The 10337-nt window shown below is 62.4% G+C and overlaps 1 protein-coding gene across 2 annotated transcripts; it reads left to right on the top strand.

Annotated features, from left to right (window-relative positions):
* Positions 1-1181: 1181 nt before the first annotated feature.
* TOR4A (torsin family 4 member A) lies at positions 1182-5884 on the top strand. Of its 2 annotated transcripts, none has more exons than XR_001106280.2 (2): positions 1182-1449; positions 2072-2648. XR_001106280.2 is itself a non-coding variant. In XM_012445268.2 (2 exons), exon 2 carries the CDS (start codon positions 4067-4069, stop codon positions 5336-5338), a length of 1272 nt encoding a protein of 423 aa, XP_012300691.1. In that variant the 5' UTR covers positions 1298-1449; positions 4030-4066; the 3' UTR covers positions 5339-5884. The 2 variants fall into 2 exon arrangements, 1 of the variants encoding a protein (XP_012300691.1); XM_012445268.2 differs by lacking the exon at positions 2072-2648 and adding an exon at positions 4030-5884 and having other exon boundaries at positions 1298-1449.
* The last annotated feature ends 4453 nt before the right edge of the window (positions 5885-10337 follow it).

The raw sequence follows: 10337 nt of genomic DNA, 5'->3' as shown, positions 1-10337 counted from the left end.
TAGGTGGTGCTTGAGGGTCCTGGGTATGATCTGGAGGCGGAGCAGGAGGAGTTCCAGGCAGGCTGGAAGGAGTTGTGAGCCGCAGAGGCGTCTCGGAGGGCCCAGGGCTTTGAACCTGCCCAGGTGGGCTGCTATGGGAAGGTCAAGGGCTTGGGGTGCTCCAGAGGCCTGTCTGACAGGCATGTGCAATGGGTTTGGGGGTGCGGAGCTCTGAAGAGATTGGGGCCGGGGTGTGGGTCTGGATCCTGTTGTGGTTAGTTGTGTTTGAGCTACTGACTGGGCCAGATCAGCCCAGGTGAGGGTGAGCAGCCATGTGCTCTGGGTGGGGGCAGCTGGCAGCAGATGGGGTGCCTTGCAGCCCAGGGAGGAGGGGCTGAGGAACAGGGCTTCAGAGGGAGGGGCTGAGGAGACTGGAGAGGCCAGGAGACCCAGCTGAGAGGCACTACGGATGGGATGAAGGCCAGGTCCGGCCAAGAGTGTCTGCTTTGTTTTCTTTTTTGAGACAGAGTCTTGCTCCGTCGCCCAGGCTGGAGTGCAGTGGTGCGACCTCGGCTCACTGCAACCTCTGCCTCCTGGGTTTAAGAGATTCTCTTGCCTCAGCCTCCCAAGTAGCTGGAACTACAGGTGCCTGTTGCCACACCCAGATAATTTTTTTTTTTTTTTAATTTTTAGTAGAGACAGGGTTTCACTGTGTTAGCCAGGCTGGTCTCGATCTCCTGACCTTGTGATCCGCCTGCCTCAGCCTCCCAACGTGCTGGGATTACAGGCGTGAGGCACCGTGCCTGGCCCTTTTATTTTTAAAGATAGAAGATTAATGCACTGAGGGCCAAAGAAGAAAAATAAAAATTAAAAAAAAAAGAAATACATGTTTTGGGGCTGATAGGACTGACCCAGCAGAGTGAGGAGTGGATGGTGGGCTGGGGCTGGGCCGTCACTGAAGGAGGCAGCAGCGGGGTCTCAGGCAAGCGGGGCATCCTCAGAAGAGGGCTGGTGGGCGCAGATGCTGGGGGGACGCTGAGGAGATGCTGGGAGCCCCTCACTGCTGCCTCCATTTTCTCAGGTCTTCAGCTGGGAGGCAGAAGGGGGAGGAGGTGGCGAGGACTTGGCTGCGGTGAGGGGACCCGGATGCCTGGTGTGGTCTGTCGGCAGCGGGCAGGTCCTGTCGAGAGCACCTGCAGGGGGTGCAAGGCCCACAGGTGGGGAGGGAGGGACAGACTGAGGAGCCTGTGGGTGAGGAGCTGGTGAGGTGAGGGGTGTGAGCCGCGGGAAGGTGCTGGAACTGGAAGCGGACGGCTGAGCCTCGGGGTGTGTGGTTACTGCAGCGACAGCATTGGGCAGGAAGAGCCGAGCTGCCCGAGTGACCGGGTGTGGACGCTGCTGGGAAGTGAGGGAGAAAGACCTGGTGGGGGAGGACGGAGGGCCCCGGCGCGGGAGGCATCCTCTGGTGAGGTGAGCACCTGTGGGAATTTGGGAAGAGAGCGGGGAGGGCACCATCAGTTTGCGGGAAGCAGTGAGGTGAAGCCCTTCCAGGAGCGGACATGCAGGCTGCTCGGGTGGCGGACGGCAACTCGGGGGTGAAGCAGCAGGGCCAAGCTGGGCAGGGAGGTGGGAGGGGACGATTCCTGGAATGGGGATGTGCGTGTGAGGGGCGTGGCCCTGGGCATCACAGGAGATGGTGATGGCGCTGGGATGTGGGGTTCTGGGGCTCCCTTCATCCCCGTAGGAGGAGAAAGCGCAGGCCGGGGAGGCCACGGCCCAGGGCTCTGATTCGCCTTTGAGCCACAGGGCTGGGTCCTGGGGCACCCCTTGAGCGAGTCTCTTTTCTGCAGAGGGCTCTGGCCTGAGGGTTTCTGGGCCAGCCTTGGGTGGCTTGGAGGAGGGCTGAGGTTTGCTGCAGGACTTCCAGGGCCCAGCCAGCCTGCATCTGCCCGTCGACGGCCTCTCCCTCAGGGGCCTCCCTGTGTCAGAAGCAGCACCGAAACTCAAAGCCTGAGGCCCCCAAAGGGCCCCAACCTCCACGCTGGGGCCACAGGGCCTGGACAGCCAACCTCCTTCCTCTCTGGTCCCACAGAGGCTGGAGTGAGGGCCGCCGGCAGGAGGAAGAGCACGGGCGTTCCACGCGGTGTGTGCGGCACGCTCGGCCTTGACAGTCAGGGACGGGGCCCCCAGTACCCCCTGCACAGGGGAGGGCAGCAGGTTCCTGAATCCCAGGCCTGGCTCCTGGAGGGGAGCGTGCAAGCCCTGGAGAGAATGGAATCCCCAGCCCACAACCCATGTTTCCTGATGCACTCACTCTAGGTGAGGAATATACAGCTGGAACCCATCAGGCCCAGGCTGGCCGTCGTGGGGAGTGGGGTATCCCTGGGACTGTGGGACCTGAGATGAAGGCCCGAAGCACTGGTGTGGCTGAGTGGCCACCGTGCCCCTCCTTGGAAGGCGGCTTCCAGGCTGGGCCAGGGTGGGAGGAGTCAAGGGTGGTCTGGGCCGGCCTGTTGGAGGGAGGAGCCCTGTGGCCAGGGGAAGGGCCCAGAGCTCTGGTTCCTGGCTCCTGGCCCAAGTTCTTTCTAAATTTGTTGCCCAACCCCCACAGGGACCCTGAGCCACGTGTGGTTTTTTTCCGTGATAGAACTGTCCCAGTGTGTGCTGCCTGTCCGAGCGGGGGCTCCAGGCTGGGGACAGAGGAAGGGGGGAGGGAAGGAAAATGAGCTCTCCTCTGGGGGCTCCAGACTGGGGTCAGGAGGGGAAGGAAAAAGGGGAGAGGAGGATAAGACAGGGATTGGGGGCACGAAGCTGGGCAGCGGACCCTGCCCGCCCTCTCTGCTACTGCCCTGCTGGAGCCCCCTCCCCCGCAGCTGTAGGCCCCACGAGGGAGTGTCAGGTGGAAGGGATGTCGGGGGGAGGTGGGAGCCCTGGAGGACAGGCTGAGGTGCAGGAGCCCAGGGCGGGGCAGGGCTTGCAGGAGAGGCCCTCGGCTTCACCAGGTGTCCTGGGCCTGATCGTGCCGGAGGGCTGAAGAGGGGATGTGACCTCCAGCAGGGGATCCGGGCGAGCCGGCCAGGCCTCCCCCTTTGGTGCCTCCGTCCAGCACAAGTCCCGCCTGGGCCGCACCCCCTGACTCACTTCCTTTGCATAGAAGCGGAAACCTCCCCGGAGCTTCCTCTGCTCTGGCCGCTCCCTGGGGACCCACAGGTGTCGCTGCCCCTCGGGCCGGAGCCGGCCCCGGAAGCCCCTGGCCCACCCCCTCGCCCTGGGAGGTGCATTTCCTGCCTGGAGTCTTAGTCCCCGGCGTCCGGCACAGGCGGGGGCGGCGGAGCTGGGGGCAGTGGACCAGCTGCAGGTAGGGGGTGGGCTGGGGCCCAGGCCAGTCCCTGCCAGTCAGCAGCTCTTGCTCCGCCCCGGGTCTTGTTTCTGTCCATCTTTTCACCTCCCCTCCAGCTGCTCTGCTGGTTCACTGGAGGGCTGTTGGGAGGACCCCAGTTTTGGAGTGGGGGCTCAGAGGCCTGGGCTGAGCCTGGGGACGGGGCTGGGACCTGTTCTCAAAATCGTAAGATCCGGCCAGACCCCCAACGAGTGTTCGGGAGCGTGTGCGGGCGCCTCTGAACTCCTGGGGCGCTCAGGCCTCTGCTTCCCGCGGCCTCTCCTTGGGAGACGGCCCAGTCCAGTTGGAGCGGCGGGCGGGGGCAGGGGCCGGTGCGACTGTTCTTCACCCCAATGGGCTCCTGGTCGGCCACTGACTCCTTCGACTCCTCCTCCAGGAAGCCGGAGCGGCCACTAGATAAGCCTCTAGCCCTCCACTTCCTCAAGGCTCGAGGCCGTTTATGGGAGGACTCGAGAGATTTGCATCGGGGGCCCACGGAAGGGCAGCTTCCCGGTCGGAGGGGCGAGGCCGCGACCAAGCCCTGGCCGTGGCCCTGGGGCAGCCCAGGCGGCTCCCCGCGGGACTCCCAGGGGTAAGGTCACTCCCGGGAACGGTTCCCGCGGGAGAGGGCGGTGGCGGGACCGGAGACCCTCCCCGTCTTCCCGTTGCAGGGAGGGCGACCTGTATGCGGAGCGCCGTTCCTGCGCCATGGACCGCGGCCAGCCCAGCCTGGAACCTGCTGCCGCGGCCTCCGGAGCCTCGGGCCGGTGCGTGATCGCGCCCGTGCGCGCCGTGCTCCGCCTGCGCCGCCGGGTGTGTGTCCTGCGCAAGCGGCGCCTCCTGCAGCCAGGTGGGGGGCCCGATGTCGGGACCGGGGCGCCCAGGCCGGGCTGCAGCTCCCCGGCGCCGCGCGCGGATACGGACCAGCCGCAATTCTTCACCTTCGACGGCCCCGCGGAGCTGTCCTCCAGGACGCCACGCAAGAGGCGCCGGCGTAGCCGCTTGGTGCTTTACCCGGAGACCTCGCGCAAGTATCGGCCGCGCATGGAGCGCAGGAGCCGCGCGCAGCGCTGCCTGCTGCTGCTGGTCGCCATCGTGGGCTTCCAGGTGCTCAACGCCATCGAGAACCTGGACGACAACGCGCAACGCTATGACCTCGACGGGCTGGAGAAGGCGCTGCAGCGCACGGTGTTCGGCCAGCCCGCCGCCGTGGGGCGCATCGTGGCGCTGATGCGGGACTACCTGGCCACGCACGTGCACAGTCGTCCGCTCCTCCTGGCGCTGCACGGGCCCAGTGGCGTGGGCAAGAGCCACGTGGGCCGCCTGCTGGCGCGCCACTTCCGCGCGGTGCTGGAGGACGGCGCGCTTGTGCTGCAGTACCACGCGCGGCACCACTGCCCCGAGGCGCGCGCCGCACGGGACTGCCGCGAGGAGCTGGCGTGGCGCGTGGCCGACGTGGTGGCGCGGGCCGAAGCGGAGGAAAAGACCCCGCTCCTGGTGCTGGACGACGTGGAGCTCATGCCGCGGCAGCTGCTGGACGAGCTGCATGGCTTCCTGCAGCCGCAGCGCCCGCATCACTTCCACAACGCCATCTACGTGCTGCTCAGTGGCGCGGGCGGCGCCGAGGTCACGCGCTTCGTGCTGCAGAACGCGTCCCGCACGCTGCCCCTGCGCCCCGACGGCGCCCGCAGTGCCCAGGCCAAGGCGGCGCAGGCGGACGAGGACTTGCGCGCCAGCCTGCAGGCACTGTTGTCCCGGGAGCACCCGCTGTGGCAGGCCGCGGCCATCGTGCCGTTTCTGCTGCTGGACAAGCGGGACGTGGTCAGCTGCTTCCGCGACGAGATGGCGGGTGAGGGCTTCTTTCCCGATCAGGCCCGCGCGGAGCGTCTGGCCGCGCAGCTCAGCTTCTACCAAGTGGCTGGCCGCGAGTTTGCCGTGACCGGCTGCAAGCAGGTGGTGGCGACCGTGAATCTCCTGTAGCGGAGGCGCGGGCTGGGACGTTTGGGTTGACGGCAGCAGTGGGCGGGTGACCAGGGACCCTGTGGGCTGGCGCAGGCCCCTGAGGCTTCTCGTGACTTTGTGGCTGCCAGGCTCAGGGGTGCGTCCGCTCAGAGCTCTACCTCCAGGTCCACACCCGCCTCAGAGAGCAGCCCCCTCCCTCGTGAACTCGCCCATTCCCCTGCTGGGGGTCCCAGGCATGGTCTGGTGGGTTCTGTTTGGTCGCAGGAGGTGGGTGCTGGGTTCCCATGGTACAAGGATGACCTCAGGGCCGGCAGTTCACACGGCTGGGGCCCTCCTTGCCTCTGGGGGATGGCTGTGGGGAGGCGGCCCCCCCACGCTCGGTGCTGGGGTGGGGCTCTCACCCCCGCCACCTGGAGATGAGCACAGAGGAGGCTGCGGCCAACCTCTGTGACAGTGCTGGGTTCCCGCTGTCTCCTCCTCCCACCCCACCCCTCACTCAGGTCGTGTTTTCAGCAGCTCAAGGCTCGCGCGACTTGACCCGAAGGCCGGGGGCCTCAGGCCGCCTCCCTCCTCCTTTCCGGAGCCCCCAGCCCCGTGCCGCCGGCTCTGGCTTGGGCTCACTGGGTGACCGAGAGCCCGCGGGGCAAGCAGGAGGTGCCCAGGCCTCCGCCCATCCCCCTCTTCGCGCACGTGGGCCCCTCAGCCCGTGGCCGCCACCTGGTCACCTCCACTGCCCTGTGGCCTTTTGTGCCCCGAGTTCCGCCCACCTGCGCCCTCCCCACGCCTGTCGACCCCACACCCCGCAGCTCCCCACGCTCCGCCTCTCGGAAGCCCTCCTGGACTCTTCCGGAAGATCGGCTCCCCACGCCCATGGGGGCTTTAGAGGAAGGTGCTTCGGGTGCTTTCTGTGCCACGTCCCCCTGGGGGCGGCGGTCGCCCCGGAACGGTTCTCGCTCCTCCCGCAGCCCAGGTGCCTGGGACGCACCGGGCAGCCTCACTGCCGCCGCCTCGTGGCGCGCCCGGCCCAGCCTGCGGAGCCGCCGAGCCCGTGGCTTCTGCGGTCGCCGGGGCTGAGCGCGCGCCTGGGCCCTGAGTCCCCCAGGCCGCCCCAAGCCCCTGTCCCCGCCTCCGGCCCCGCAGCGGTTCCGGCCCGGGAGGAGCGCACGGGCGCCGTGACCCGTCCTGAGGAGCTCAGAGGGCGGCGAGGAGGTTCCACGCCCGTGGGGGGCGCGGTCGAGTGGGGTCACCGCAAAGGCGGAGGCGGGGGCCGCGCCAGGAGCCCAGAGTCCAGCGCACTAGGCGCGCGTCCCCGGCCCCGAGGCCTCAACTCCGTCCGGAGACCGCGCCCGCCCGCGCCGCTGTCCGTGGAGAGGCCCCGCGGGTCTCGCGGAGGGTGTCCCATTCTCGCCCTGGCGGTTGGTGTCTGTGGTCTGGGGCGAGGGCCGTGTAATGGAGCCGGGGATTCGGGCCCCTTGAAAGTCTGGGATCTCCGGGCAGATGGCGGCGGCTCCCCCGAGCTCAGCACGCAGGTCCTGGGCCCAGGGCCGAAGCCGACGCGAGGGCTGCCGCGTCCTGCCCAGTGGGGCCTGAGGACTCCTGCGGCTCTCGGGCTCCTGGAGTCTGGGGAGGGATCTGGTTCTGCGGGATGGGGCTGGGGCTTCCAGGAAACCTTTGTTTCTTGGGGCTGTGCGGACCCGCCGGCCATCTCTGGGAGCTCTGTCCAGCCCACCCCCAGGGCTGGGCAGCCGAGGAAGGAGCCCCCTCCAGGAGAGTGGCTGTCCCAGGAACCCGCACAGAGGGGCGCCCAGCTCTGGTCTGGCCTTCGTGTTGGCTTCAAGGTCGTAACAGAGCTGCCGAATGGGGGGCGTGTCTGCCAGTCCCTGCATGGGTGAATGTTGGGGTGCTCACCACTCCCCAGGCCTGTCACAGAGCACCCACCTGGAGGCGTCACCTGCCGGGCAAGCCCCTCCCACAGAGCACCCACCTGGAGGCGTCACCTGCCGGGCAAGCCCCTCCCACAGAGCACCCACCTGGAGGCGTCACCTGCCGGGCAAGTGTGGGCCGTTCATCCACCCTTCAGTCAACAACACCCACCTAGCATCCGCTTGTATCAAAGGTCCAAACCTAAGGGGAAATTTTCCTCCCTCTCTCCCTCTTTCTATCCTGGCGCCCTCTCGCCTCACTGCAACCTCCGCCTCCCGGGCTCGAGTGATTCTCCTGCATCAGCCTCCCGAGTAGCTGGGATTACAGGTGCCCACCACCACGCCCAGCTAATTTTTTCAATTTTTAGTAGAGATGGGGTTTCACTGTGTTGGCCAGGCTAGCCTGGTCTCGAACTCCTAACTTCGTGATCCTCCTGCCTCGGCCTCCCAAAGTGCTGGGATTACAGCCGTGAGCCACTGAGCAGCCTCTTTTTAATTTATTTCTAAAATGTTACATTGAGGCCAATTTTTGTGCTTTAGAAGAATGTGCACCAAGCGCTGGTTATAAACGAGGCCAGAAATCATGCTTGTTAATAAACTGTGTGGTTGAAATCGGACAACCTACTGTTTGATTTGTTTTTTTGCCTGCTTGATCTGATAATAATTGAGGAGGATGCTGATGTCTTTCCCTAATCGTAGATTTGTGGTAGATTTATCGCTTTCTCTCTGAGCTGCTGTTTAATAGGCCGTACTGATTGGGGGCTTTGTTTTGCTTTCTGTTTGAGACACTTCTGACGGGGAAGTGGTGCTGACGTGGAAGCTGACGGAGGGCGTGGAGATCCCATGCGTTCTGCAGCTCAAACATCCAGGCTTTCCAGGAAACCCATAAAGAACTAAAAGAGTATTTTCCTTAATTGCCCTGGACAGATGCTGAGGGCAGGTGGCCCAGGCTGGACGTGTGGGAAGCGGCAGCTGACCCGGTCTCCCACACACCCTCGCTGCTCTCCTCATGCCTGCTACACCCTTTCTGTGCCGTTGTCTGAGTTATTCTTTTTTTCTTTTTTTAAAGATGGGGTTTCACCATGATGGCCAGGCTGGTCTTGAACCCCTGACCTCAGGTGATCCACCCACCTCAGCCTCCCAAAGTGCTAGGATTACAGGCGTGAGCCACTGCGCCCCGCCTTGTCCGAGTTATTCTTTGACATCTGCCATGTATCATTACGTAGTAACCCTCGTGATCTGTGTGTGCACATAATAATGTTTTTTTTTTCTTTTGAGGCGGAGTCTCATTCTGTCACCCAGGCTGGAGTGCAGTGGCGCGATCTCGGCTCACTGCAACGTCCGCCTCCCGGGTTCAAGTGATTCTCCTGCCTCAGCCTCCCGAGTAGCTAGGATTACAGGTGCCTGCCACCGAGCCCACCTACTTTTTGTATTTTTAGTACTGATGAAGTTTAGCCACGTTAGCCAGGCTGGTCTTGAACTCCTGACCTCAGGTGATCCACCCACCTTAACCTCCCAAAGTGTTAGGATTACAGGCGTGAGCCATGGGTCCTGGCTATTCTCTGCATTTTCAAGGTCAGCAACACTGCACCCTTCTGACCATAGCCAGGATGACTTTTCTGCTTTTAAAGATACATGTGACTAGATGTGTCCACCTGGGCCAGGTGTGATGGCTCATGCCTGTGATCCCAACACTTTGGGAGGCCGAGGCAGGTGAATCACCTGAGGTCAGGAGTTCAAGACCAGCCTGACCAACATGAAGAAATCCCATCTCTACTAACAATACAAAAAGTAGCTGGATGTGGTAATCCCAGCTACCTGGGAGACTGAGACAGGAGAATCACTTCAACCCGGGAGGGGGAGGTTGCAGTGAGCCAAGATTGTGCACCTGCACTCCAGCCTGGGTGACAGAGCAAGACTCGGTCTCAAAAATAAATAAATAAATAAACGTGTCCACCTAGATAATGCTGCCCACCCAGGGTCCACACTTACTTACATTGCAAAGTCCCTGAGTCAGTTTTGGTGATTTGTGTCTTTCTTGGAACTAGGAATCTGTTCATTTCATCTAAGTTGTTTAATTTTATTTTATGTTTTCTGAGATGGAGTCTTGCTCTGTCACTCAGGCTGGAGTGCAGTGGCTCAATCTTGGCTCACTGCAGCCTCCACCTCCCAGGTTCAAGGGCTTCTCCTGCCTCATCCTCCCTAGTCGTTGGGACTGCAGATGTGTGCCGCTACGCACGCCCAGCTAATTTTTTTTTTTGAGATGAAGTTTTGCTCTTGTTGCCCAGGCTGGAGTGCAGTGGTGCGATCTCGGCTCACTGCAACCTCCACCTCCTGCTCAAGCAATTCTCCTGCCTCAGCCTCCCAAGTAGCTGGGATTACAGGATGCACCACCACGCCCAGCTAATTTTGTGATCCTCCTGCCTAGACCTCCCAAAGTGCTGGGATTATAGGCATGAGCCACCATGCCTGGCCCTAGACAAACTTTCTAAAATAAAGTTTTGGTTTTTTTTTTGGTTTGTTTGTGTTAGACAGGGTCTCACTCTGTCACCCAGGCTGCAGTCCAGTGGTGTGATCTTGGCTCACTGAAGCCTTAAACCTCCAGGTTCAAGCAATCCTCCTGCCTTGGCCTCCTGAGTAGCTGGGACCACAGGCATGTGCCACCATGGCCTGGTAATTTTTAAAATTTTTGTACAGACGGGGTCTCACTATGTTGTCCAGGCTGGTCTCAAACTCCTGGGCTCAGACAGTCCTCCCACTTTGTCCTCCCAAGGTTCTGATATTACAGGTGTGAGCCACCATGCTCGGCTACACATTCTTTAAAAGCAAATTTTGTCTTGTTTCATTTCTGCAGAAAAGCCTTTTGGGACGTTTGATAGGAATTACATCAGTCATTATATCACTTTGGGGCATATTGACATGTCAATCAATATTAAATCTTCGAATTGGCTGGGTGCGGTGGCTCACGCCTGTAATCGCAGCACTCTGGGAGGCCAAGGCAGGTGGATCACCTGAAGTCAGGAATCCGAGGCCAGCCTGGCCAACATGGTGAGACTCTGTCTCTACTAAAAATACAAAAGTTAGCTGGGCGTGGT

The sequence above is a fragment of the Aotus nancymaae genome, unplaced genomic scaffold (genome assembly GCF_030222135.1).
Source record: "Aotus nancymaae isolate 86718 unplaced genomic scaffold, 86718_ANA_hifiasm-v0.15.2.pri h1tg000063l, whole genome shotgun sequence".
NCBI lineage: Eukaryota > Metazoa > Chordata > Mammalia > Primates > Aotidae > Aotus > Aotus nancymaae.
This window is presented reverse-complemented; position numbering and strand designations above follow the sequence as displayed.

Coding starts and splice junctions, on each gene's coding strand:
- TOR4A (XM_012445268.2), top strand. CDS start 4,067: ATGGACCGCGGCCAGCCCAGCCTGGAACCTGCTGCCGCGGCCTCCGGA.